The sequence below is a fragment of the Balaenoptera acutorostrata genome, chromosome 2 (genome assembly GCF_949987535.1).
Source record: "Balaenoptera acutorostrata chromosome 2, mBalAcu1.1, whole genome shotgun sequence".
Classification (NCBI taxonomy): Eukaryota; Metazoa; Chordata; class Mammalia; order Artiodactyla; family Balaenopteridae; genus Balaenoptera; species Balaenoptera acutorostrata.
This window is the reverse complement of record NC_080065.1, coordinates 127053695-127080890: the sequence shown is the minus strand read 5'-3', so window position 1 is coordinate 127080890 and position 27196 is coordinate 127053695. Positions and strand designations below refer to the sequence as shown.

The 27196-nt window shown below is 49.8% G+C and overlaps 2 protein-coding genes across 5 annotated transcripts in view; one reads left to right on the top strand and one right to left on the bottom strand.

Annotated features, from left to right (window-relative positions):
* Positions 1 to 23761, bottom strand: part of RNF14 (ring finger protein 14) — a 42608-nt gene extending 18847 nt beyond the window's left edge. For 2 of the 4 annotated variants that reach the window (XM_007194148.2, XM_007194150.2), the window contains exon 1: positions 1551 to 1688. The gene's annotated coding sequence lies outside the window, so the exon portion shown is untranslated. Of the gene's footprint in view, positions 1 to 1550; positions 1689 to 23634 lie in introns of those variants that run through there. The other 2 variants (XM_007194151.2, XM_007194149.2) reach the window with 2 other exon arrangements.
* On the top strand, positions 11740 to 24406 carry PCDH12 (protocadherin 12). Its single transcript, XM_007194153.2, has 4 exons — positions 11740 to 14619; positions 18016 to 18113; positions 20041 to 20192; positions 23558 to 24406. The coding sequence occupies exons 1-4, from the start codon at positions 11740 to 11742 to the stop codon at positions 24025 to 24027; spliced, it is 3600 nt and encodes a 1199-aa protein (XP_007194215.1). The 3' UTR covers positions 24028 to 24406.
* Positions 24407 to 27196: the final 2790 nt, after the last annotated feature.

Sequence of the window (27196 nt, the reverse complement as noted above, 5' to 3'; positions counted from 1 at the left end):
CTTCCTGTTCAAACATTATAAATGGGGTGAGATGAATTTATAGTTTCTGGTTTTAGATTAGTGTTCTCTACCTTGTCTGCATGGTAGAATCACCTGAGAAGCTACTTTTAAAATCCCAATACCCAGGCTATACCCCAGAGCAATTCAATCAGGCATCAGTAGCTACCCAAGCTCTCCACGTGATTCTAATGAGCAACCAGGATTAAGCTCTACTCCAAGCTGTTTCCCATCGGCAGCTCCTCATGACCTACCCCACCAGACCCCAGCTTCTGAAGCTGCCACTGGGTCCCAGTCCCTTAATTCAGATCGCTGACCTAGATTTTCTTCTGATTCTATCCATTCAGCTTTCAAGACCCATGTCCAAAGCCCTTACTCCACGTAAAAATTTCCAATTAGATATCATGTCTTTCTTTAAAAATCCAGCAAACTTTTCTACTGTAACTTTCCTATGACATTGTCACAACCCACCTTGCGTTACAGTTCTTCCTCTTAACTTGCACTTCCTCTCCTACCAGACCGCATTAGCTCCTTAAGGGTGAGGATCAAGTCTTTTGCATCTGTGTATATTGTTCTCAGCATCTAGCAGTGCCTTACATTAGACACTGGAAAAAGTGAGAACTGAATTGGGGTGAGATGCAGTGTGCTCTAATGGGGGACTAGAATCAAGGTTCAGTGACAGCGTTGCCACATCCCACTAGGAGGAGGTTGGGTCGGTGGTCACAATAACAGTAAGAACAGTCACTTAGGGCGCTCTTACCGTGTGTCAGGCATTGTGCTAAGTCCTTTAAATGCATTAGCTCGTTACATTCCCACAGCCCCATGGAGCAAGTCCTGGCCCTACCTCCATTATACAGAGAAAAATGACATTTTAAGTCCTTGCTGGCCCAAAATCACACAGCTAATACATAACTAAACCTGGATTCAGACCACCCTGTTTCTTCAGCTGTAACACGGGAACGAGAATAAACCCCGGTGCCAGGACACAAGAGAGAATTCAAATTTAATATTACTTTTGGCAAACCGGAAACCGCTACACCGGTGAGGGAAGGCCCCTCCTCCGCCGGGTTTCCCTTGGGCCTGGGAAAATCCTACTCATACTCCCAGGCCACACCGTGCGGGCTCCAGCCCTGGGGTCTGCCCTGGCTCCGGAGTCAGCACGCCGCTGCCGGTGTCTCCACCGCTCACCGCGGGGTGTGGAGTCCTTGTTTGTGAGACTCATCTACAACTTGGGGGCAGGCCCGAGCCCTGCTACCTGCCCCGGCGCTTGGACACGGAGGGCGCTGCACGGGTGTGGGCCGGCCCGGGGCGTCCCAAAGGAGCAGAGCCTGGACCTTCCCCTTCCTCCTCTAAGCGCCCCGGGGGTCTTAGCCGGGCCGGGCTGTGGGCGCCCCGTCCCGGGTCTGGGGAGCTGAAGCCCGCTGAGCAGTCCCGGCCCGGCCGCCCTTCTCTGCCTCGCGCGCCCGGAGCGCAGTCCCCACCGTACCTTCCGGCTGCCCCGCCGTGCCGGGCCCGACAGTCCCGCCCTCCACCCTAGCTCCGAGTCCCCTCACCTCCACTCGCCGGCTCCTCCTGGAGACGCCCGGCTCAACCAGCGTACCGCCTCTTCAGTCTTCGGAGCTGTCAGCTGAGCGGCGCGGATCTGGCTGAGAGGCCCCAGCGTGAGAAGGGCTCTGCGCAGCCGCCTTGACCGCCCCGGCCCCTCGGCCGCCCCCCGCAGGTCAAAGGCGGCGCTGCAGGAGCGACCACCGTCACCTGTACCGCAGTCCTGCACACTTAAGTATGCCTCTGGAGAAGTTGACACAAATGCAGATTCTGGGGCCCTCTACCCAGGGGGGTCCTTTCAGTACTTCTGTGACAGTGTCCGGGAATTAGAATTTTTACCAATCCCTACAGGTGATCATGAGGCAGCGATCTACCGGGGGCAGACATTCCTGTAACAATCCCAGACCTGCTCCCCCAGATAGACTAAGCAAGCCTCTTCTCCCTCCTCGGATCCCGGTCTCAGAAATGCTGCCCATCTTTCTGGCACCTCCACTATGAAGGCACTCACTCACTGTTCATAACAGTAATAACTACCACGTTTATTAAGCATAGGATGCTTCAGGCCCTGTGCTACGTGCTTTATGTAAATTTTCTCTTTATCGTCACTATAACCTTATGATTTCGGTACCATCTGTTATTCCCACTTTACGAGTGAGAAAACTGAAACTTAGAGAGGTTCAAGAATTTACCAAAGGGTACACGATTATTAACAGGCTGAGTGGGAGTTAAAATTACATGTCCCCTACCTCATGCCATATGCAAAAATTAACACAAAATGGATCAAAGACCTAAATGTAAAAGGTAAAACTAAAAAACTCTTAAAAGAAAATGTTGGAGTAAATCATGAACTTGGATTATGCAATAGGTTCTTAGATATGAAAAAAAGCACAAGAAACGAAAGAAAAAGTAGATAAATTGGGTTCATCAAAATTAAAAACTTTTGTGCTTCAAAGGACATTATCAAGAAAGTGAAAAGACAACCCACAGAATAGGAGAACATATCTGAAAATCATATATCTGATAAAGGTTTAATAACCAGAACATATAAAGAACTCCTACAACTCAATTTAAAAATGGGCAAAGGATCTGAATAGACATTTCTTGAAAGAAGATATACAAGTGGTCAGCAAGCATGTGAAAAATGCTCAATATCATTAGTCATCAGGGAAATCAAAACCCCAATGAGAAGCTACTTCATACTCACTAGGACTGCTATAATAAAAAGAAAAATTAAAAAAAAAAAAACAAGCTCATAGATACAGAGAACCATTTGGTGGTTGCCAGAGGTAGGGGGTGGGCAAATTGGGTGAAGATACAGCTTCCAATTATAAAATAAATAGGTCATTGGGATGTTATGTACACCGTGGTGACTATAGTACATGATACTGTATTGTACACCGTATTTGAAAGTTGCTAAGAGAATAAATCTTAAAAGTTTTCCTCACAAGAAAAAAAATCTGTATGTATGGTGACGGATGTTAACTAGACTTATTGTGGAAATCATTTCTCAATACATACACATATTGAATCATTGTTATATACCTGAAACTAACATAATGTTTTATGTAAATTACACCTCAATAACAATTTTGAAAAAGAAGACAGACAATAACAAGTGTTGGTGGGAATGTGGAGAAATTGGAACCCTCATATATTGCTTTTGGGAATGTAAAATGGTGTAGCCACTCTGGAAAACAGAGGGTCTGCATTTTCATTTTGTGCTGGGCTTCACAAATTACGATGCTGGTCCTGCACCCAGGAGAGAAGAAAAGCCAAGTGGGAAAAAAAATCGGGCACTGGAGGGGCTTACCTGACTGCCACAGAAGGGAAATTTTTGAAATGCAAATAATCAGCCCTAATTTTCTGTACTGTAAATCTTGACCGTTACAGAACAGAAACCTAACTACCCCTGTAATGGACACCAAAACCAGAAATATACTATACTCCTTAAAAACGTAAAGAAAGGAAGAAGACTCTCTGAAGCCATTCACTAATATCACTGTTCATGTTTAGCCAAAGGAAATAAAATCAAGAGAGAAATGCATGGCAACCCTACCGCAGAGTGCTTGGAGGTGAGACCACGAACACAGACAGAGACCTTCCAGATGCAAAAAGTGAGGGAGCCAAAGAACCAGGTCGGGAAATTCTCACAAAGTCGGAGTAGGAGGTGAATTGTGACATCACATCATGACTTCATGCCAGAGGTCACAGGATGGAGGGAATAGAAGGGAGAATTTCAAAGCAGTGTTAATAAATTAGATGAATGTTTAAAGTGGACTAAGCACTCAGAGTCCAGTTTGGAGGTCAGGGTTGGATAAAGAGAGTTTTCTACTTAATTTTCTTTTTAGACTCCATAAAAATAACATTTTTGTATCTTTGGTTTTATGTGACTGGCTTTATGTCGTTTGGTTTTAAATTGAGCTATACCCACGTGCCCAGCCCTTCACTGTGCTAAGCATTTTACACGCATTGTCCCATTTAAACACCCAGGACCCCATGACCAAGGTAATTTTATCTCCCCATTTCACAAATCAGGAACTTGAGGTGCTAAGGGGTGAAGTGATTTTACCGGTGTCATTCAGTGGTGACATATAGTATTAGGACCAATTCTGCATCAGTTTGACCCTCTCTTAGAGCCTGTGAAAGAACTAGGGTTTGTTGAAACAGAAATACAGAATAAAATCATTCTGGCTTGGGCTTCCCTGGTGGCGCAGTGGTTGAGAGTCTGCCTGCCAATGCAGGGGACACGGGTTCGAGCCCTGGTCTCGGAAGATCCCACGTGCCGCGGAGCAGCTGGGCCTGTGAGCCACAGTTACTGAGCCTGTGCATCTGGAGCCTGTGCTCCGCAACAAGAGAGGCTGCGATAGTGAGAGGCCCGCGCACCGCGATGAGGAGTGGTCCCCGCTTGCCACAACCAGAGAAAGCCCTCGCACAGCAACGAAGACCCAACACAGTCATAAATAAATAAATAAACAAATACTTAAAAAAAAAAAGAAGAAAAAAAAATCATTCTGGCTTTAAGAATTAAGAGGGAAGGCCCTAGGAAAGTCAGGATTACAGTTTATGACTTCATGATAGGTGAGAATGAAGATACAAAGAGAGAGAGAAAGAGACCCAACTCCATCCCCTGTCCCCAGGGACACTAGATGATGATGGAGTCTAGGGCTAGGAGAGGATGGGGTGTGTGACCTAGGCCAGAGGTCAAGACCCAGGCCATTGGGTAGAGATGCAGGAGTAAGTCACAAAATGTGTCTGGTCTTGTAGGGACCAGCCGGGCTTCCATCAGGACCTGCACTGGTTCCCATCCATCACTGGCATCCAAATGGTGTCCAGAGACTTTGCTGAGCTCATCCCACCTGCCCAGAGGGGACAGCCTCCTTTTCAATGGCCACCACTCACAAGGACCTCTAAAACAAGCCTTGACGTATAGAGGGGCAGCAGTGTGGAAGGGAAAGCCCTGCCCCAACTCTGGGACAGGACTGGACAGTGGTGAGCCCCACCCCAGTACAGAAGTATCACTGCTGGTCTCCTGTCATTATGTATTTGCTCACTCTGTAGATCTCAAAAAATTTACCATTATCACCTGGGAATCTGAAAAATTGGTGTTTCTTTAAAACGGCGGCTTCATCCTCAAAAAAAAATTGAGAGCTACTACACTAAAAGCAATTATAAATAATTAACAACTAGAGCACTACTCATGTCCCATGCCCCACTCTAAATGTTCTGTATTGACTAACCTAAACCTGACAGTAACCCTGTAACATATTACCATCATCGTCATCCCATTTTAAGGCTAAAGAGACTGATCACAGAGAAGTTAAGTAGCTTGCCACTGTCACACAGATAGGAAATTACAAAGCCAGGCTTTGAGCCCAGGCAATTGGAGTCCTGAGCCCACATTATTAACCCTAATGCTATGCTTAGATCAAGTTTACACTTTGCTCAAGCAAAGTGCTCAGGTCTGTAAGGAGAAATAGCCAGACTACTTGTGTGGCCAGCTTCCCTGGTCAGCGTAGCTCAAACAATACCTCAGGTCATCCCAGGGTTATATAAAAACAGACTCTTAGAAAGGCTTGCGGTGGCTAACAGTATAAAAATGTTTTCTGTGCTTCTGATGCAAAAGGTAAAATTTGATTTACACTAATAGGCACAGAATGATCATGTTTATACTTGCAACCTGGGACTTTATTAATATTCCCCTGAATAACAGTGGAAAGAGTTTTGTAACCCCAAGGTAACATGGCACTGTAAGAAGGAAAGAGGGGTGAGATTTAGCAGCAGCTGCCATCATAAATCAGTGCATGGCTGTTTCTCTCGGAGCTCCAGGCTCAACTCCTGGCTGTCATAAACTTATAAAGGGCAGCCCCATGAGAATTTATGTAATGATGGCAGGACTCATTTTCCTTCCTGCAAGAATCTTTCTGAAGCAAGGTGAGAATTAGGCTGATTAGATTCTATGTGAAGAAAGAAAACCAAACCAATGGGAAGGGAAAATGTGGGTCAGCTTTAGCTATTTACCACTTCCCTTGCCAAAAAAAACTGACCTTGTAAATGGAGAAGAACATGCTGAATTCCACCAAATAAATGAGTGACTGGATGACCGAATAAATTAATGAATGAGTGTGATCCAGTCTTTCTCTGGGGTGGTTCTTTCAGTGTGAGAACAGTTCCATCCTAGAGTCACCGAGAAACGCTGAATACATAACAAGGCCAATCAACAGTCAGCCTCTGAATATTCATGCACAGATGATGCTCCCAGTCAATATGTTTGATTTTTGTGTTTACTGATAGATTTTTAAATTCACTGTGTAAACCAAAATTCTAAAAATAAAAAGAAGAAGAGGAAAAATGAAAACAGAAAAGAACTTGTGGTAAGATCATACATTACTTCTGGATAGGATTGCCAGATAAAAATACTTATACTAAAAATTTTTCATTGTTTATCTGAAATTCAAATTTAACGGGGCACAGTATATTTTTATTTGTTAAATCTGGCAAACGATTTCTGGGCTAATAAACCTATGTAGAAGAGAGGGCTGGAGAGAGTTAGCTGGTGGACATGCCCACACCTGGGAGTCAGAAGGAAGGCAAAGCAAGGGAGGAATCAGAGAAGCAGACAGAAGAGCCTGCAGAAATACGGAAGAAGAACCAGCTGTGCACAGAGCTTCTGCTGAGCGTTGACACAAGCACAGGGGAGAGGTGGGGACCAGGAGGATGCTCAGTGAGAAAGGCCTGATGGCTGTAGAGTTCGGCCCTTACAAGGTTGTTGGTGCTTCTAAGAAGTTCTATGTCAGTGGTTCTCAGTGAGGTTGGGGTGGAGAACGGGTGCGTGGCAGAATGACCTACAGTATATCAGAACTGAAATCTACATGCTGGAAGTAGCCCTCTCCCCCTCTGAGGATTGGGGAGAGAGACATAAGTGTAACCCTTATCAACTCAGAATTTATGTGGTCCGTCTGGGGGGCCGTGTCGTGGTTACTAAAGCACAAAATAAATTATAAATCTTTTCTTGCATTTATCTTGAAAACCACGAAGGTGATCCATAGTTTACAACTATCTGTTGGAAAGTCCTTATCTTCAATCTACTTTCTTCACAGCCTCTGCTGTTCTGTAGGGTACCTCCCTCCACAATATCCTCAAGCTTCAGCAATCCCCCACCCCCTCATCTATTTTTCCTTTTATTATGTAGATCAATTAGGCCTCTCTTGCCAGCAAAAAAGGTCCAATCAACTTTCTCAATCCAGTCCCAAATGATCTGAAAGATGAAGCATTTTCAGAGAGGGGGTAATAGAGCTGGCAATTATAAAATTCTCTTTGGCAGGCTGGGAAAGAGAAAAGTATGAATTTTCTTGCCCTGTTCCTGGTATTTTGAAAAGCTTTTCAAGTGATCGTGATATGTGGACGCTTTTGAGAGATACCACTCTTAATCAAGACACAAAGCCTTTTCATTTCTTGAAAAGTCTTATTTCTTGGCAAATTTCTCCCTGCAAAGTGCATTCTTCTCTCTGCTCTTTGCCCAGAAAGAGGTGCCATTGCGTGGGAATGGACATCTGTGGTCTGTCCCAACAGAGATCACAAAGTACGGGCCAGGACCAGGTGACCCAGAACAGCTACTTGAGTCTCCCAGTCAATGGTCCTGGTTAGACTGCCTTCAATTTCAACAAGGTCTTGCTGTAAAAAAGAGGCAGACCTTAGGTGGTCCAGTCACCTCCCCAACCAGAATGATCCTGAGGATGAAGCTTCCCAGCTTCATCAACACTGCCTTGGTGGGTGGTGATGACTATGGCCAGCGACTGGGCAGATTCACAGGGAGCCCTGGGGGTGAGCAGCCAACCCCGTAGGACATTCATAGGTGGGGCATGACCTTAGCCTTCCTCCAACTGGTCTTCAAGTCCCCCAAGGGTCAGAGTCCCACCCTGCTGGTCTGACCCCTCAAGGTTCCTCAGGACACCAGGGATCCTCTGACCCCCACCCTTCTCACTTCACTCCCCAACCCCTCCCAAACAATGGACCCAAGTGTGAACAACCCCAAGGCTGGTGGTGAACAAGGCCTCCAAGCACCAAGCCCAAGCCTGCCCTCTTTTCAAAAATATTTCAGACTTAGGGAGGCTGTCCTCAGCTATTTCAGACCTATTTCAGAGGACTTCTGCTCCTTCAAACCTATTTTCAAAACTCAGGATGATGAAGGCCCTCCAGATAAACTCCAGTTTCACCCCCTGATATGCGGCGGCTAGAGATCAACTGACCCTGTAGCCAGAAAGGAGGAGGAAATATTACTAAAAGGGGACCTTGTTCCCAGAGGTAATAGCCTTTAAAAGGTCTGGTTTGCCGACTTTGGATTCTTAAAGGGTTGTCTTAGCTTCCTGCCCCCAACGTGAGTAAAACAGAGAACAATAATAAAACCACCTACGAAATCCGAATTCAAAGTTTTTCTTGACCTGTGAGTCCATTTTTTACGTCCACGAATCCCAGTCAAGGGAATACACACACATACACACACCACACACACACACACACATGCACACACACACACATGCACACACACACACACACACATCAATGCCCTTTCCAAAATATAAATGTTAACACATGTAAAATCATGAATTCCATAATTCCTCCTGTGGGCATTGGGTCACATTAGGTTTCCCACTAAGTGAAATGATTGTCACCTGGGTATAGTTCCTTCCATTGTGTTGTACGCAGCACAGGAACACGGGTCTGGAGCTGTGGACATTTGTGAACTCCAGCCACCCACCTCCCTACCTCTGTGGCTTTCCTGCCTTTGGCCACCAGATGGCATTCTGGAAACGTTCTCAGCACCAGTTTCCTGCACTAAAGCTCCCCTGCATTACTCCCAGCTGGCCTTCTTCCTTCCCTCTTCTCTGTTCCCTTTCAATCCATGTCCCAGAGTACAGTTGAAGGGGCTTTGTGGAGGGCAAATGTGCGTGATCTTGGGCAAGTTACCCAACCCTCCATGCTCAGCTTCTTCACCCCGATGGCCTGGTTGTGAGGGTGGCATGGGACGATGCAGGTAAAACACTCAGGACAAGGCTTGGCAGGTAGCTGCTGTTCTCATCAGTCTGCTCAGACCCCTTCCAAACCTCTCCATGGCCTTCAGGACAAGGTCCAAACCCTTAGCACGGGGTCCCAGGCCCTCCATCATCTGGCGGCCCCTGCTGACATCCCCAGCCCACCTTCCTCCTCCCCACTCGCACAGGCCCTCGTGTGGGGCTGCAAGGAGCCAGCTCGCCCACCTCCAGCCTCTTCCATTCTGCTCCCTCCACCTGTTTGCACCTGCCCCCCTCTGGCTCACTCCTCCCTGTCCTTCAGGGTGTGTCGGAGGGTCCTCCAGGAGGAGCCTCCCCTGATCCCTAAGCCTGAATCTGGAGCCATCCACTGGACCCACTTCTTTCATTTTCCCCACCCTGACTTGAGACTGCAAGCCCCTTGGGGGTCACTTTGTCTTGCTCACTGCCTTGCACATAGTAGGATGAGTGAGGGCCAGACAGTGAGGCCGCCATGCAGGCTGACTGTCACCAGAGGGCCTGGGGCCCACGCTGGTTCCCCTTGCAGGGCAGGTAGCCTTGGGCCCTCGCCGGAGCTGAGGAAGCCCTGGGAAATGAGACTTCCTGGCCAAGAAGGCAGAGGAAAAAAAGTGAAGGGACAAATGCAAGACCATTTTTACCATTTGCATTCGAGGTATAAAGCCTGGCAAATAGTACAAGGTAAACTAGTCCCATGTAATGAGTGCTTTCTCTGTACCAGGCATTGCACCAAGCCCTCACTTGTATTATCTCATCAAATCCTTTCCACAAACTCGGGAGATGGGTGACAGCCACGCTCTACGGAGAAGGAAACTGAGGCCCAAAGAGGTTACGTGACTTGTGCCATGTCTCCGAGCTAGTGAGTGTTCTGTCTGTCTTCAGAGCCAGACTGTAGGAAACACCCCATTGGATTCAGGCCCCTTGCTATTGGGAAACCTCCAGGAGTAGAATATGAAAGGATAGGGTGTGGAAAAGAGAATACAGAGGGGAAGGGGGGTGCAAGGTGAGGCTTAGGCCAGAGAGGTCCTTAGTCGCTCCATCCTAATGGCCACAAGCCCCCTGGCCAATGGGCCTGATTGGAGTCACTGGTGTCCCAACAGGCACCTCCAGCCCCAAGGACTGAGCTGCCAACACCCATCGAGGGGAAGCTGGCCCTTAACTCCCATCACTTCAAAATCTTTACAAACCTCTGGACTCAACCTCAAGGTAAAGTGCAAGACTGGACAATGGTGGGGGCAGCGGATGCAGGAGGAAATGAGAAGCAGCAAGCCACCTCAAGGCCACCCAAGCCAACTGCCCACTCGCCCCCCTCCTGGGCCTCACCTCTGTGACGGGACTCTTGGACATGAACAGCAGTGGGAAGAGAAGAATTGGAGGAAGGGAGGGAAAGGGAGAGGAAGGTGTGGGAGAGGGAAAGGTATAAAAACCTCCAAGACCGAGGAGCAGGAGGCTGGGGGATTCCCCCGCACAGGGCCTCAGGCTGGACCAGATGTGGAGAACAATGGGCCCGGAGGCTGGGGAGCCGGAAGGGAAGGGGGAGGGAGGCCACACCGTCGGGTCAGAGAGGTCATTGTGCTTCAGGAGCCAAGGACACGGGCACCTTTACGGGTCCATGTGGGCAGGGACCGACCCAGGGCCAGTGCAAGAGCCAGAGGCAGCCACAAGGTAGGCCAAGCTGGCAGATCACGCCACCCACCGCTAATAACAACGTCATTGCCTATGACTCCGTGCTCTCCATGCACGTTTCATTTCATCCCCACGATTTCCTGCTGAGAGGGCTACTGTTGTTATTCCCATCTGCACTCTTAAGATGAGGCCCAGAGAGGTTGAGTGACTTGTCCCACATGACCCAGCTGGGAAGTTGCAGAGTCAGGATTTGAACCCAGGCAGTTTGGCTCTGATGGCCACTCTCTTAATCAGCGCTGCTTCCCATGAGACAGAAACGGGTGATGAGGGCAGAGTCAAGACTGAGAGGTAGACAAGTGTGGGAAAAAGGGGGATGGGAGAAGAATAACGGGAGATGACGGAAACAAAGAGAGACAAGGAAGGGAAGAGAGGCCAGGGTGTGACTTGCCCAGGAGGGGCTCAGGCTCTCTGCTCACTTGGCCACAGCAGGGGCTCCCCTCCCCTCAGTGGCCGCCTTGCCGCATGGACAGCACCTTCCCATCCGGCCTGTCCCCAGCCGCATCCTCCTCAGCGGCGGGCCACTCAGCTTCACGGAAACTCTCTTTCTCTAATTGGCATAGAAACTCATAGCCCTCCCTTTTCCTGTAGGTGGGGTTTCCATAGGAAAAAGCTGCTTCTCTGTTTCCCCAGCCTAGCAACTGTTTGGAAGTCAGATCCCCACATCCTGCTCTACTGGGTCAAGTCCCTCCTGGACCGGCTCTTGTCCATCATTTGCTAACGGGGACCAACAGTGCCCCTGGACAATTTTACTTCATTGGTCCTTGGACCCCTCAAATCTCTTCTGATGAAGATGGCCTTGCTTGGGAATTCTGCTGGCTCCATCAACTAATTATGGGACAAGGCTGTGCCAGCAGGTCTGGGGGCAGGAGAACAGGGCTAATCAAGCGCCCCAGGAAACACTGGAGGACTTGCCCAGCCTTTGAAGAACTCTAGCGGTTTTTGGATCTAGCCCACTCTGGCGGTAAGCATGATGCGACTTCTGCCACTTCTGCTGGGACTTTTGGGGCCAGGTGGCTACTTGTTCCTTTCAGGGGATTGTCAGGAGGTCACCACTCTCACTGTGAAATATCAAGTGTCAGAGGAAGTACCGTCCGGCACAGTGATAGGGAAGCTGTCTCAGGAACTGGGCCGGGAGGAGAGGTCTGGGCGAGCAGGGGCTGCCTTCCAGGTCTTGCAGCTGCCTCAGGCGCTCCCCATCCAGGTGGACTCCAGGGACGGCCTGCTCAGCACAGGGAGGCGGCTGGACCGGGAGCAGCTTTGCCGGCAGCAGGATCCCTGCCTGGTTTCCTTTGACGTGCTTGCCACAGGGGATTTGGCTCTCATCCACGTGGAGATCCAGGTGCTGGACATCAATGACCACCAGCCACGGTTTCCCAAAGGTGAGCAGGAGCTGGAAATCTCTGAGAGCGCCTCCCTGCGCACCCGGATCCCCCTGGACAGAGCTCTGGACCCAGACACTGGCCCCAACACCCTGCACTCCTACACCCTGTCTCCCAGTGAGCATTTTGCCCTGGATGTCATTGTGGGGCCCGATGAGACCAAACACGCAGAACTCGTGGTGGTGAAGGAGCTGGACCGGGAAATCCACTCATTTTTTGATCTGGTGTTAACTGCCTATGACAGTGGGAACCCCCCCAAGTCAGGCACCAGCTTGGTCAAGGTCAATGTCCTGGATTCCAATGACAATAGCCCTGTGTTTGCTGAGAGCTCGCTGGCACTAGAAATCCAAGAAGACGCTTCCCCTGGTACTCTCCTCATAAACTTGACTGCCACAGACCCTGATCAAGGCCCCAACGGGGAGGTGGAATACTTCCTCAGTAAGCATGTGCCTCCAGAGGTGCTGGACACCTTCAGTATTGATGCCAAGACAGGCCAGGTGATTCTGCGTCAACCCCTAGACTATGAGAAAAATCCTGCCTACGAGGTGGACGTCCAGGCAAGGGACCTGGGTCCCAATCCCATCCCAGCCCACTGCAAAATTCTCATTAAGGTTCTGGATGTCAATGACAACACCCCAAGCATCCACATCACATGGGCCTCCCAACCATCACTGGTGTCCGAAGCTCTTCCCAAGGACAGTTTCATTGCTCTCATCATGGCAAAAGACCTAGACTCAGGAAACAATGGTCTGGTCCACTGTTGGCTGAGCCAAGAGCTGGGCCACTTTAGGCTGAAAAGGACCAATGGCAACACATACATGCTGCTAACCAATGCCACGCTGGACAGAGAGCAGTGGCCGCAATATACCCTCACTCTTTTGGCCCAAGACCAAGGACCCCAGCCCTTATCAGTCAAGAAACAGCTCAGCATTCAGATCAGTGATGCCAACGACAACGCACCTGTGTTTGAGAAAAGCAGGTACCAGGTCTCCACTCGGGAAAACAACCTACCCTCTCTTCACCTCATTACCATCAAGGCCCATGATGCAGATCTGGGCGTTAATGGGAAAATCTCATACCACATCCAGGACTCTCCAGTTTCTCACTTGGTAGCTATTGACTCAGACACAGGCGAGGTCACCGCTCAGAGGTCACTGGACTATGAACAGATGGCCGGCTTTGAGTTCCTGGTGATCGCAGAGGACAGGGGCCAGCCCCAGCTTGCATCCAGTGTCTCTGTGTGGGTCAGCCTCCTGGATGCCAATGATAATGCCCCAGAGGTGATTCACCCCATACTCAGCGATGGGAAAGCCAGCCTCTCGGTGCTTGTAAATGCCTCCACAGGTCACCTGCTGGTGCCCATTGAAACTCCCAATGGCGTGGGTCCAGCAGGCACTGACATGCCACCACAGGCCACCCCCAGCTCCCGGCCATTCCTTTTGGTAACCATTGTAGCAAGAGATGCAGACTCGGGGGCAAATGGAGAGCTCCTCTACAGCATTCAGAGTGGGAACGAAGCCGGTCTCTTCGTCCTCAGCCCCCACCTGGGGCAGCTGTTCATCAACATCACCAATGCCAGCAGCCTCACTGGGAGTGAGTGGGAGCTGGAGATCGTGGTGGAAGACCGAGGCAGCCCCTCCTTACAGACCCGAGCCCTGTTGAGGGTCTTCTTCGTCACCAGTGTGGACCACTTGAGGGACTCAGCCCGTGAGCCTGGGGCTCTGAGCACATCGGTGCTCACAGTGATTTGCCTGGTCGTACTGCTGGCCATCTCCGGGTTGATCTTGGCTCTGATTATGTCCATTTGCCGGACGGAGAAGAAGGACAACAGGGCCTACAACTGTCGGGAGGCCGAGTCCACCTACCGTCACCAGCCCAAGAGGCCCCAGAAACACATCCAGAAGGCGGACATCCACCTCGTGCCTGTGCTCAGGGGCCAGGTGGATGAGCCTGGCGAAGCTGGGCAGCCCCCCAAGCACGTGGGCAAGGAAGCGATGATGGAAGCAGGCTGGGACCCCTGCCTGCAGGCCCCCTTTCATCTCACACCGACCCTGTACAGGACTCTGCGTAACCAAGGTAACCAGGGAACGCTGGCCGAGAGCCGAGAGGTGCTGCAGGACACTGTCAACCTCCTTTTCAACCATCCCAGGCAGAGGAATGCCTCCCGGGAGAACCTGAACCTTCCCGAGCCCCAACCCGCGACGGGCCAGCCCCGCTCAAGGCCCCTGAAGGTTGCGGGCAGCCCCACAGGGAGGGTGCCTGGGGACCAGGGCAGTAAGGAGGCCCCGCTGAGCCCCCCAGCCTCCTCTGCAACCCTGAGGCGGCAGCGGAATCTCCACGGCAAAGTAGCCCCTGAGAAAGAGTCAGGCCCCCGTCAGATCCTGCGGAGCCTGGTCCGGCTGTCTGTGGCTGCCTTTGCGGAGCGGAACCCCGTAGAGGAGCTCACTGTGGATTCGCCTCCTGTTCAGGTACCTCGGTGTGGGCAGCTCCCTCTCTTGTCACCACCCCCTCACCCGCCCGCAACAGCATCAGACCCCATTACCCTCACATTCTTCACATTCATTCCTCAGGCTCACCACGCACTTTAGGATGCATTGGGTGCAGTGGTTCAGGGCACAGCTCTGGGGTCAACAGAATTTAGCTGTGTGATCCTGGACAAATGACTTACTGTCTCTGAGCCTTAGTTTCCTTATCTATAAAATAGGGATGACAGTAAGAGCATCTGCCTTGCAGAATTGTCCTAAGGATTTGGTCAGTTAATTCCTATATGAGCGCTTACTTAGAGTGCCTTGTGCAAGTAGACACATAGCAAAGGTAGTGATTAAGAGTTCAAGCTTTGGAGCAAGGCTGCCCAGGTTCAAATTCTGGCTCCACCTCTTCCAAGCTGTGAACCACAGGGAAGTCCCTCAGCTCTTCTGTTGAAGTTGCCCAAGTTAACAGCACCCATCTCCCAAGTTTGCTTGAAGATAATAAAGTGAATGTACTTAAAGCCTCTAGAATAGCGTCTGGCGTGTAGTCAGCACTCAGAAAATGATTATGATGATTTCTGCAAAGCTCTTCTCCATTTCACCTGCCCTCATCTCATCTGGGCAACATCCGGGTGAAGCAAGCCGGCATAGGCATCACTGCCCCCAGGCTCAGGGGCGCATTTGACCTGCCTGAGACCCCAGAGCTTGCCAGCTAGGCCTATGGGATAGGACAGTGGAAACAACCTTGGAACTTGGGAGTTAGGCAGATCTAGGTTCCAGTTTCAGCACAGCCACTTTAGGAGCTGGGCAACATTAACATCTGAGCCTTATTTTCTTCATCTATAAAATGGGGATTGTGATGCCAAATTTAGCTGTATCTACCTCCCAGGGGGTTGAGAATTAAATGGGATGATGAATGGCTGTGTCCAATGACCTAGGATTTACTGGACACACCTGGGAAAGCTTTTTCCGGGATGGTGCCTGATCTCACACCTGTATCAACTCCTCTGAACCCCAGATCATTTTCCCTGTGCCAGGCTGCCCGCCCAAGGCACACTTCTGTCATGAGCCAGGCTATCAGCTCACGTTTCCTGCGGAGCAAGGACACAGCTTCCTTCCCCCACCCCTTCCCCAGGAAGCCACCTCGAGAGGGCCCAGCTGCTCTCTCAGGAGTCCTGCCCTGGGCTCTGTGCAGCCCCAGAAGTTGCCCAGAGACAGTCATTCATTCATTTGTTCATTCATTCATTCATTCACCCATGCATTCATCAAATGCTTATTGAATGAGCTCTTTGTGCCAAACACTGTGCTGGTGGTTGGCAAACAGAGACAGCAGATAGCAAGCCCTGTGGGTGACCCCATTGGGGTGAAAGAGAGAAGGGTACCAAGTTGGGACCAAGTTGAGGGTAAGAGGCAGCTTGCCTAATGCTTGTCTTTCCAGTAGCACAGTACCACAGTGGAGTCAGATCCCGTTTCAAAGTCCAACCCTAACTCTAATTGCTGTGTAGCCCCTGTGAGCCTCAGGTGCCACATCTGTAAAGTGGGTATAATGGTATCTCTTTCCTTGGGTTACTGAAGAATGACATGAGATTATATACCACTGGACAGTTATTAAGTGCTTATCATAAGATCTATTACTAAGTAATTTATAGACTTTCACTCATTTAATCCTCATAGCCACAACCAACACATGACCTGAGTCTCATTATTATTCCCTTTTTTTTTTTTTTATTGCTGAGGAAACTGAGGCTCAGAATGCTTAAGTAATTCCTCAAGGCCACACAGATGGGAAGTGGAACAGGGGCAGATTTAGGACTTGAACCCAAGTCTGACTCCAGAGTCTGGACTCTTAACTGTGGAATGACAGCATACAACTTAGGGTTTGGCACTCAGGGAGTTTCCCTGAAGTATCACCTGTCACCCGAAAAAAGGATGGCAGGTGCTTGTAGGAGGGTTTCTGGGCCTGAGCCAGGAGGTGGGAACTTCCCTGAGGCAGGCAATGGAACCCTGACCCTCCCACATCACAGTGAAACCCCAGTCCTGGCCACCTCCCCTTCCAACTCTCCTCTGAGGTTGGCACTTTCTGTCTTGAGCTGCCCAGAGGGCAGAGGGGCCCTCTCAGGGAAGAGGGGGGCTGGGCCCAGGAGGGAGGCAGAGGCAGCATTTCTAGCAGGAACAACCCAAACCCCTCGACTCTGCAGAGCATTTCAAACTTTCAAACCACCTAATTAATCCTGACAACCCTGTAAAGAAGTCTGGGTGGTATTTTTAGATCCACCTTAGAGATGAGGAAACTGAGGTCTGAGTTTGTCTAAAAACCTGCCTAACATCACACAACAAGCTAGAAACGACCTTGACTTGGTCTGTTGCCTTCTCCCTCACAAGGGCCTGTGGGGCCTGGCCCTGACATCTCACCCACCCCTGCCCCATTCACCAGCCTTTCTGAAACGCCACCGTCTCCTCTGGCCTTTCAGCTTGAGCGCCTTCTGACCGAAACTCCCTTCCTCCCTCACCCTGGCCCTCACCCTCTCTCCACTTGCCAAGCCCCTGTGGAACCTCCAGGTCTCAGCAGAGGCGCCTGGCATGTAGTATGAACTCAGAAAACATTTGTTGAAATAAGTGAATTACTTCCCCCTGTATCCACAGCCCCACCCCGTAACTCCCTCCTTGCTGCAAGCTGGGTGAGGGGCCTTCCTCTGCTCCACTTGACCTCCACCCTTTCTCATCCCTGGTGCAACCCCCCATAGCAGCTGCTGTGTCCCGTCTCCCCTGACTGTCCTCCCTGGCAGACTGGGAACTCCCTGAGGGCAGAGACTGGGCCTTGTTCTCATTCTTAGCCCCCCAGCAAGCACTCGGCCTGGCACAAACAAGCTCTCATTAAATACTTGTCGAGCAAATGAAAGGATGAATAAACGAATGATTCAAAGACACCCTTCTGCCTTCTGTACAACATAGTCTTACATCTGGCCCGCCAACAATGGCTTAGTCTTTGAACATCACTGAAGCGGGGGAAATAACACTTTACAATAATCCTTATCGAGGTTATAATACATTTATAGTCAGGACATGCCCTTTTCACCCCCGTCCCACAGCTTCCACCAGGAGCAGGTCTCCTGGGGGAATGAGAGTTGGGGGACAGGCCCAGAGGGTCCTCATTCTCTCTCTCAGACTCCCAGGTCCCGGGAATTTGTAGTTGACACATGGCCAAGCAGGGAACCTGTCTGCATACATCCCTGCCTCCGTCACCATCACCGTTCACCATCCCCCATCCGATCCACAAACATCTGAAGCTGGAGGAAAGACTATAAAAAGAAAGCGCCGGCATTGAGGGAAACATCCGGTGAGGAAGTGTGCTGGGTCGGAATTGTGTGGAGTCAACAGATTTTTCCTGTCTTGTAGCAAATCTCCCAGCTGCTGTCCTTGCTGCATCAGGGCCAATTCCAGCCCAAACCAAACCACCGGGGAAATAAGTACTTGGCCAAGCCCGGCGGCAGCAGGTAAGCTGCACGTAGCCCCCACTGGCTTCTCAAGCCCCCCACCAGCCTGCCCTCACCCTTGCAGCCTCTGTGCCTTGAGGAAGGGTGAGCACATCCCAGATGCTGCTCCCCTGGGAGACTGCAGCAAACAGCATCCATCCCCCCTCCCAGGCATCCTGGTCCTGGAGCAACTGTATTAATAGTATTTACAGGACCCGAGTCACTAAGGAAGTGACTTCATCCCTGAGGCTCTGATTATCTGTTCCCTGATTGCAGAGGTGCTGGGCTATGAACTTTAAATCTGTAACATTTAGCTCTTTCTCTTGACCCTTAAACATAATATGAAGGCTCCTGGCTAAGGATGTGGGTGTGTGGGTGTGTTCCTTTGGGCGGTCCTAGAATTAAAGGGACCTCAAGAGGACATCTAATTTAACTCCCTCTTGCTACAGATGGAGAAACTGAGGCTCTAAGTAGTTTGATCCAACCCAGCTATGTAAACTTGAGCAAGTCAGATCAAGCCTCAGGGCCGCAGTTTCTCATCCATGAAACAGAGGTCACCGCACTTCCTTGTAGTGATGGGGTAAGGATTTAATGATCACATGCGTTCTAAGCCCATGGCCCAGTGCCTGGCACATAGGAGGTACACAAACAATGCTAAGTCCTTTCCCCTTAAAGTGACTTTGCTCAAGGTCAAACAGCCAGTGAGTGGCAAAGCTGGGACCAGCTCTCAGGACACTGACTTCCGGTTCAGTGCTCTTGCTGTGACAACTTACAGTCTTTTTGTTGTTGTTTTTTTTGCAAAGATAGCTAGCAATAGTGTAGAGTAGGGGTGAGCACACACATTCCAGAGTCATATCAGCCTGGATTTGAATTCTTACTTAATTTGTGGGGACCTTGGGCAAGCTACCTAAACTTTACAAATCTTGGTTTTCTCATTTGTAAAATGAGGACAACAAGAGAACCCCTTACAGAAGTGAAAGGTTTGATGAGAAGGTAAATATACCTTGCAAAGCTTATGTCTGACTCAGAGTAATTGCTCAATAAACATTAGTTGTTGCCATTACTTGCAAACTTGCTACCCCTGCATAGGAGCAGAAATGGCCACAGAAAAAAAGCAGCAAGGACCCCCAGGCCTTAAAGGGAGGCTTTCCAGATGCTGGGATGAGGGGCCAGGCCTGTCCCCACCATGCTGAGGTAGTCCCAGGAACTGGCCTCCCCCAGGTGATAGGGAGGGTCTTTGGGAGGGAGGGGTCAGGGAGACAGCAAGAGACACCATAGTAGATTCTGAGTAGCTTTTGGATGCCTCACCTCAGCTGCATCCTCTATTGACCTGCTCTTCTGGTCTGGGATTTAGCCTCAAATAGGGAGGAAGGAACATTCAGTCACTCAGTCCACAAAGTATTTATTAAGCACCTACTCTGTGCCTAGTCCTATTCTGAGCACTGGTGAGAGAGCAGGGGATAAGACAGACAAATATCCCTGCCCTCACTGGAGCTCATACTCAGATAGAGGGATGGAGGGGTGGAAGGATGACTGCATTAGATCACCCAAAGTTTACTAAACTCCTATTCCATGCCAGGTAATGAGAAGCAATGGAGGGACAATGGTGAGTAATACCAGGGCATTCATAGTCACTTCTGTTTGCTGACTGCTTACAACACTGTGCTAAGCTCTTTACATGCAACAACTCATTTTACCCCCATAATGCCCCATGAGGTGGGTGGTATTTATTACTCCCATTTTACAGATGAAGAAGCAGACTCAGAGTAGGCAGGAGGGCTGGGATCAAGTAACCCAGGTTGGTCTGACTCTGAAGGCTGGGCTGTGGACCCACTTCCCTCTGTGGATGAATGAATGCTGGCATGAATAGAAGACTATTCATGAGCAGGAATGAATGAATCTATGTGTGAATTTCCTCACTCGTGGACTGGGTTGTCTTCCTTTGCAGGAGTGCAATCCCAGACACAGATGGCCCAGGTGCCAGGGCTGGTGGCCAGGCAGAACCGGATCAGGAGGAAGGGCCCTTGGACCCTGAGGAGGACCTCTCTGTGAAGCAGCTGCTAGAAGAAGAGCTGTCGAACCTGCTGGACCCTTACACAGGTAGGGACTCCCCAGGGTCACCCCAACCCCGCTCTGCCCCAACGGTACCCTCCTGTGCCCAGGCTTCAGAGTTCTGCTCCAATCCACTGCAGGAAAACAGCCATTCTATTTCTGGAGAAGACTATCAGCAACATTTTTTTACTTCCCCTGGAGCTTCAGATCTTCATTTGTTTAAAGATCAGATTCTACTTTGATTATTCATTTTTAAAAAATCATCATAAGAATAGTGAACAGTTACTAAGTTCTCGGTGTGTGCCAGGTACCAAGGAAGCATCTTATACACATTATCTCAGTTAAGCTTCCAAACAGTCTTTTCAGGTAGATATTATGAGCTCCAATTTAGAGATCAGCAAACTGAGGCTCAGAGAGGTAATACAGCCTGCCCTGAGTCACCTTCAAAGATTGAAGGGAAGCCATCCTGAGCCCACCTACCATCAGGGGACCTCTCTTTACCTCCTAAACCACTCATCTGCATTTCTTTGATGTCTTTAAATACGCTTTTACCCTGAGAATTCAAGAATCTGCCAGCTCCCTCCGCCCCCGCACCAGTCAGCCCCCTTCAGGTAACACACAGTAAGTCCAACCTACGCTGTGATTTTCTGTTTCTGTAGTTAATCTGCTCCTCATCTGGACATATTCTGTGTGCTGAAGGCATGACAGCCTTGGTTAAAAAAATATATAGCTAACTTTTATTGAGTGCTTTCTGTGTGCTAGTCCCTGTTCTAATTGCCTCATGAGAAAATCTTCTGAGAGAGGGACTATTCGTTATCCCCATTTCATAAAGGAAAAAAACTGAGGGGCCAGGGTGTTTAATAATTTTCCCAAGGTTGTGCAGCCAATGGTTATTAACCCAGGCAGTGTCGCTCTAAATTAAAATTAAGTAAAATGAAATCTTATTAAAATCAAGTAAAATGAAAAATTCAGTTCCTCAGTCATATCAGCCACATTTCCGGAGCTCAGTAGCTACGTGTGGCTAATGGATATTGCTTGGGACAGCACAAATCTACAGAGTTTTATAGGACAGCATTGTCTAGAATGCAGAGCTGTGAGGTCCAATAGAGTAGCCACTGGCCACATGTGAAAATGGCTAGGGGGCTTCCCTGGTGGCGCAGTGGTTGAAAATGGCTAGTACCAATTGAGATGTGATAGAAGTATAAAACACGCTCCAGATTTTGAAGACTTAGTATGAAAAAATAATGTAAAACATCTCATTGATAATTTTAATATTGATTATGTGATAAAATGATGATATTAAATATAAAAATACTTCTACAAATTAATTTCACCTTTTCTTTTCTACTTTTTAAATGTGGCTACTAGAAAATTTCAGATGACCTCACTGCCTTGCATTATATCTCTGTGCACCAGCTCTGCGCTGGAACCTGTGGGCTCAGTTCCCATGTGGTCCTGCTTCCCCATAGCACAGAGGGCAAAGAACACAGGGGGATGGTAACAAGTGGTGTGACGAAGAGCGCAGCAGGGGTAGAAGTGCCTGCGCTGCTCACAGGTCTGGACTGTGATGGGGCTACTGGTGAATGTGCCTGACACTGGGGTCTTGGCTGCATCAGCTAACAGCCCCACCTGAGGATGTGATGATGACCATATTTTACCGTTGCATGAGCTCATTGAATGCTTACAGCCACCTGACAAGATAAGTGCTACTATTTCACCACTTTATGAGCGAAAAAGGAGGCTCAGAGAGGTTGAGCAAGTTTTTCAAGGTCACACTGCTCATAAGCTGCAAAGTTAGGAAATCAAACCCAGGTCTGCCCAGTGCCCACCTGCCACGGAGTGAATTCATCATCACATTTCAGCCATTCTCCTACACTCCACTGATTTTCTCATTCCAAGCTTCATTCCTTCCAAAGCTCTCTGACCCTTGTGCAAGGAAAAGCCTGATTCTGTAACAGCAAAAGAGTTCTAACCTTATTACCCCAGAGTCTCAGGGAACTTAGGTTTACATTTCCCAAATGTCCAGGGTTAATATTTATGTCCATTCAATCATTCAATAAACGTTCACTAAGCCCCAGGCATGGGCTGGACCAGTCAGGAAGGGGCCTGACCCTGCCTCACAGCCTGCACAGCCCCACACTGTGAAGGCAAGATCGAGACTCATTTATCATTAGAAACAGCATTTACTGTATTTTGGAATAACTTTTCAAAATCACAAAAGTAATATTTGGTTAATATAGACAAATGTAGATAAACAAAAAGAGAATAAATCATTTCTGCCCAGGGGTAATTTCAGTTAACGCTATGATGCGTCCCTTCCAGTCTTTCATTCTACGCACAAATTTTAAAGCAGGTTACCTTAAGCAAATATTAAATACATGTTAAAGCAGATGTTGTATCTTTTTTTTTTTTTAAAGACACACATTCTTAACCACAAGGCCTATACTTTCTTCCCTCTGGCTTGGCCTCTATCATTGGGCCTGGGACTAGTTTTCTGAGACAGGATTTTCTGTTGAAGAGATGGGAAAAGGAGAAGTGTGATGGTGGGATTTGGGGCCTGGGGGACACTTTTTCACTGCCCCGGCCCTTTCCTGGGACAGCTTTTAGGCAGCCAGCCCCTTCACACGGTTTCCTGCAGCTTGAGAGGGGAAGGTTGAGGAGTTGAGAGCATGGGGCCGGGAGGCAACAGTACAGAGCTTAGTAGGCCTGGGAAACCAGAACCACCTAGCATCCAGGGGGAGGAAGGGCCAGCTCTTCAGAGAGTGGGTGGGGTGGTGCAGTGACAGGGGGCCTCCAAGTCATCAGACCTGGGGGTCAAATCTGGGCTTGGTTGCCTAGTAGCTGTGTGACAACTTCTTGGAACCTCAGTTTCCTCATCCATAAAATACTCTTGACTTCAAAGGTTTGTGTGGAGGTTAAATGAGATAATTATGTAAATTGCTTAGCACAGAAGTACTTAAGGAGTGGTCACTATTATTATGAATAGGAACCGAAGGCAGCACCAAGCCAGGAACTCCAGCATTGGCTAAAAACGGGGATCCCCCGCCACCCATCCTCAGCTAGTGGTGTCCTGAGGGAGTGAAAATCCTGGCTGTACAGGGATGGATGAAGGCCACCGAAACCTGAAACACCCCTACGGACCGGGAGATGCTTTAGAAACGGGCCATTTCTCATTCTAGGCCTTCCTCCTCCCCCTGCCGCGTCCTCACTCAGCTCACGCGCGGACCTCAGTCGCTGCCTTCCTGCCCGGCGCGCTTCCCTGTCAGGGCCTCTTCCTTCCCGCCCACCTCCGGCCGTCCCATCGGTCCCCTCCATTTCCCTTTCCTCCTTTGTCCGGCGCCCCGCCCTGCCCACGACCCCACCCCCGCCCGCCATGGGCTCCGCCCTCACCGCGTCCCTTCCGCCCCCTGCAGGCCTGGCCCTGGACCGGCTGAGCGTCCCCGACCCGGCCTGGATGGCAAGACTCTCTTTGCCCCTCGCCACCAACTACCGTGACAACGTGTTCTCCCCGGACGCTGCGACCTCGGAGGAGCCCAGGACCTTCCAGACGTTCGGCAAGGCGCCGGGGCCCGAGCTGAGCCCGACGGGCACGCGGCTGGCCAGCACCTTCCTGTCGGAGATGAGCTCACTGCTGGAGATGCTGTTGGAGCAGCGCCCCGCCGTGCCGGTGGAGGCCGCCTCCGAGGTGCTGCGGCGGCTCTCAGTCTGCGGAAGGACCCTGAGTCTAGACCTAGCCACCAGCGGGGCCTCGGGCTCCGAAGGCCCTGGGGGCCGAGCTGGAAAGCAGGGGGCCGAGGGCAGGACCAGCAGCGGCAGCAGCAGCAGGGGCCTGTGGATCCAGGAACCAGGGGCCCCCGGAGATGTTAGGAAGCCCAGGCCCTGAGGATTCTGGGACAGGAGGTGGTTTCTCTAATCTTTGAACTCACTGACCAGAGGTGGCCTGAGAACTTAAGGTGACCAGTGCTGCCCCACAGAGGAGGCAGGAGCCCCAGGACAAACAGCGGGCTGACCAAAGCAACCCCTTGTTAGGGGCTGGCTCTGCCTGTGGATTTTTTGGAGGAGGAAGACAGTTGGCCGCTGAGATAAGTGTTTGCTGGCAAAACACATGTAGGAGCACAGAGGGTTCATCCTCCTGCAGAACGGATGCCAAGGAGTGTCACAAGCAGGAAAGGATGGCCTGGGTGCACACTGGAGGGTGTGGGGGGCTGGATCCTGGGGCACCAGGCAAAGCTCTCTGACCTATTAATAAAGGAAAAGCAGTGGCTCGTTATCCTGTTTGCACCTGTCGAGAGGGAGGACGGAAGAATAAGAGTGAAGGTTCTTTGTCATCCAGTCCCTGGCCAGAGGGTCATGTGGGGCCTGGGCGGGAGGGTGCACAGTGTTAGGTTGGCAATGATGGACATGGGTACTCTTGACCCCTGCTCCACTGCTGCTGCTACATTATCAAATAATCCGATTCTCAGCTGGAAAATTAAGGCTAAGAAAAGCCTGACTATAGAGCATTAACACGAGCCAGGCACAAGCCTTTACAATAGGATTTAATTTCATTTCTCCACAACCCTGGGAGGAGAGGTATTATTATCCCCATTTCACAGACAAGGCCATGAGACTTGGAGAGGCTGAGGGTCTTGCCCAAGATCAAGCAGAGAGAGGAGGCAGAGCCAGGAATTGGAACTAGGCTTGTCCAACACCAAAACCCATGCCCTCGGCCTTGACACTAGACTGCCAGCCAAGGAAAGGAAAGGAAAAGCCCCCATAGGTGAGCTTTTGCCAGTAGCAGACTTGCCTGAGATCCCCGCAAGAAACACTGTTGAAAAGAACATTTCCAAAGCCACTCAGGCCTTCACATCTCTGCTCTTCCAAGCACATAGTGAGAGGGACTTGGAACTGACCTGATGCAGGGTAGGCGTCTGCAGACTCCTGTCCTTTCCCAGCAAGCAGCCCTTCAGGTACAGAAGTCATCTTTCCAGACCCACCAATCGTGAGTAAATCTTCCTCTGTCACAGCAGTGAATTCAGGCCCTAGAGGACAGTGTGTGAACCGGGTCTATGAAATTGACACTGACAGCAGCAAACCTTCCAGGAGAGGAAGGAGTGAAAAAAATAGCAAATATTTTCCCAAGGCTCAGCCTTATGATTTCCCTGGAAATTTCCAAGCAGTCTATTCAGCTTCTCAGTAACGTGGGGCTTTCTTGGATACTAAAGGGAAAAATTCCTTTCTGTGCCTCTCCTTTTGCCCTTTTTCTGGAGCTCAGTACACATGTTCACTGTCCACAGAAATGGGCCAATCATACTCCCAACTAGGAATAATGAAAACCATCCACACTTGGAATGCAATGAGGTATCATTATTCCATTATCCCGTTTTACAGATGAGGAAAATGAGGCCCTCATAGTGCTTCAGGAGCTCCAGGAATGCTTCAGGAGCTTCAGGAATGCTTCTGGAGCAGGGTCTCTAGGTCTCTGATCATCTCACTCCGAGGCAGAGTAAACTCTTTACAAGGTCTGTGATTTGCAAGCTGTTGGGTTCCCCAAGTCAATGAAAGAGGCTGGGGGACACCAAGCAGGTAGGGTCTCCAACCTGACCAGCCAGGTACCTGGCACAAGGCAACACTTGATGAATACTTGTTGAATGGAAGAATAAATGAATAAATGGGTAAATAAATGCTACAGGAGTCCCTTTTCTCTATATTGGAGCTCCAGGTAAGACTTCCTTAGAAAAGAGAAAAAAAATGTTCCATTATGTGAAGACAAAGTCTGAAAACCACAGCACTGGAGTAGAAAAGAGAAAAAAAATGTTCCATTATGTGAAGACAAAGTCTGAAAACCACAGCCCTGGAGTAGACAGTGCTGACCCCCAATTACTAGTGGATTTTCAGTGCAGAGCTGATGTTGGGAGGTGGAGAGAAGAGATGGGGAGAGGAGGTGACCTAGGGAAACTGGAACCAGGGCTCGCAACTGGATCACTGCCTCACTCTAGTTCAAAAGTCCTAAATCTTGGGCCCCCTGAATGCCAGGCAAGACTTTGTGTACAGGCATTTTTCTAGGCAGAAGATACGGAGTTAGCAGAGTTTCAAAGGAACATGTGACCTGTAAAAAGATAAGCAGCACCGCTCTCAGTCACTATCTACACCTCCACAGACATGGGCAACTTTAGTCACAAGGAGTCTGAACATTTTATAGCCAAGGAAATGGCAAGACAGAAAGGGCTGACTGGCCCAGAGCCATACGGCAGGCTTGTGACAGCGCTAGCATCTGCATCTGAGATCCAGGATGATGTTCTTTCTAATATATCAAGGGCTCTTAACCTGGGGTTCTTGGTTGGGCTTTAGGATCTAAGAACCTGCTGAACTGCATGCAAAATTGGGAAGATGTGCATTTTTCTATGGGAAGGAGTCAGTGCTTTCATCTGATTCTCAAAGGGGTCTGTGACCTAAATAAGATTAAGGCCCACTGTGATCCTCTATTCCCCGCAGAACCTGGAGAACTCATGGTAGAGCCGTTCCTGTTCTGAGGCAACCGACCTTTGATCAGGGCGGGGGTGTATGTACGTGAGGGTTAGTGCTCTCACCCGAACGTTGCAACCCCTCCAAGTAGGCTGATGCCAGCCCTTTCCCCGATAACCGGCTGAGAGTGAGACGGTGTGTATGCTGACAGAACCAAGTGTGCTGAACAGAAAGGTTACAGAAACTTCTTGACATCAGCCGAGATGTCAGAGCTGAGACCTTGGACGTGCTCAAAACTGTTTCCACCAAGATGGGCTCTGTCCCCCGGGAGACTGAAGGAGCTGGCGAGCCAGCGAGCACTCAGTTAAATGTCTTAATTTGGAAAGCACAGAGGGACATTTTTTATCAATAGTCAGCCGTTCTCCAGCACCAGGAGTGCAATGCAGTGCTCACTCGGAGCCTGGGGGCAGTTCTGAGATTGACAGGAAGCCTCCTTGTCTGTCACCCAACTTCAGCTTGGCAGCTCACTGACCCTACCTCTCCTCTGACTGAAATGAGTGAAGTGGCAACTACCACTCTTGGGACTCTGGAGAGAACCAAATCTCCAA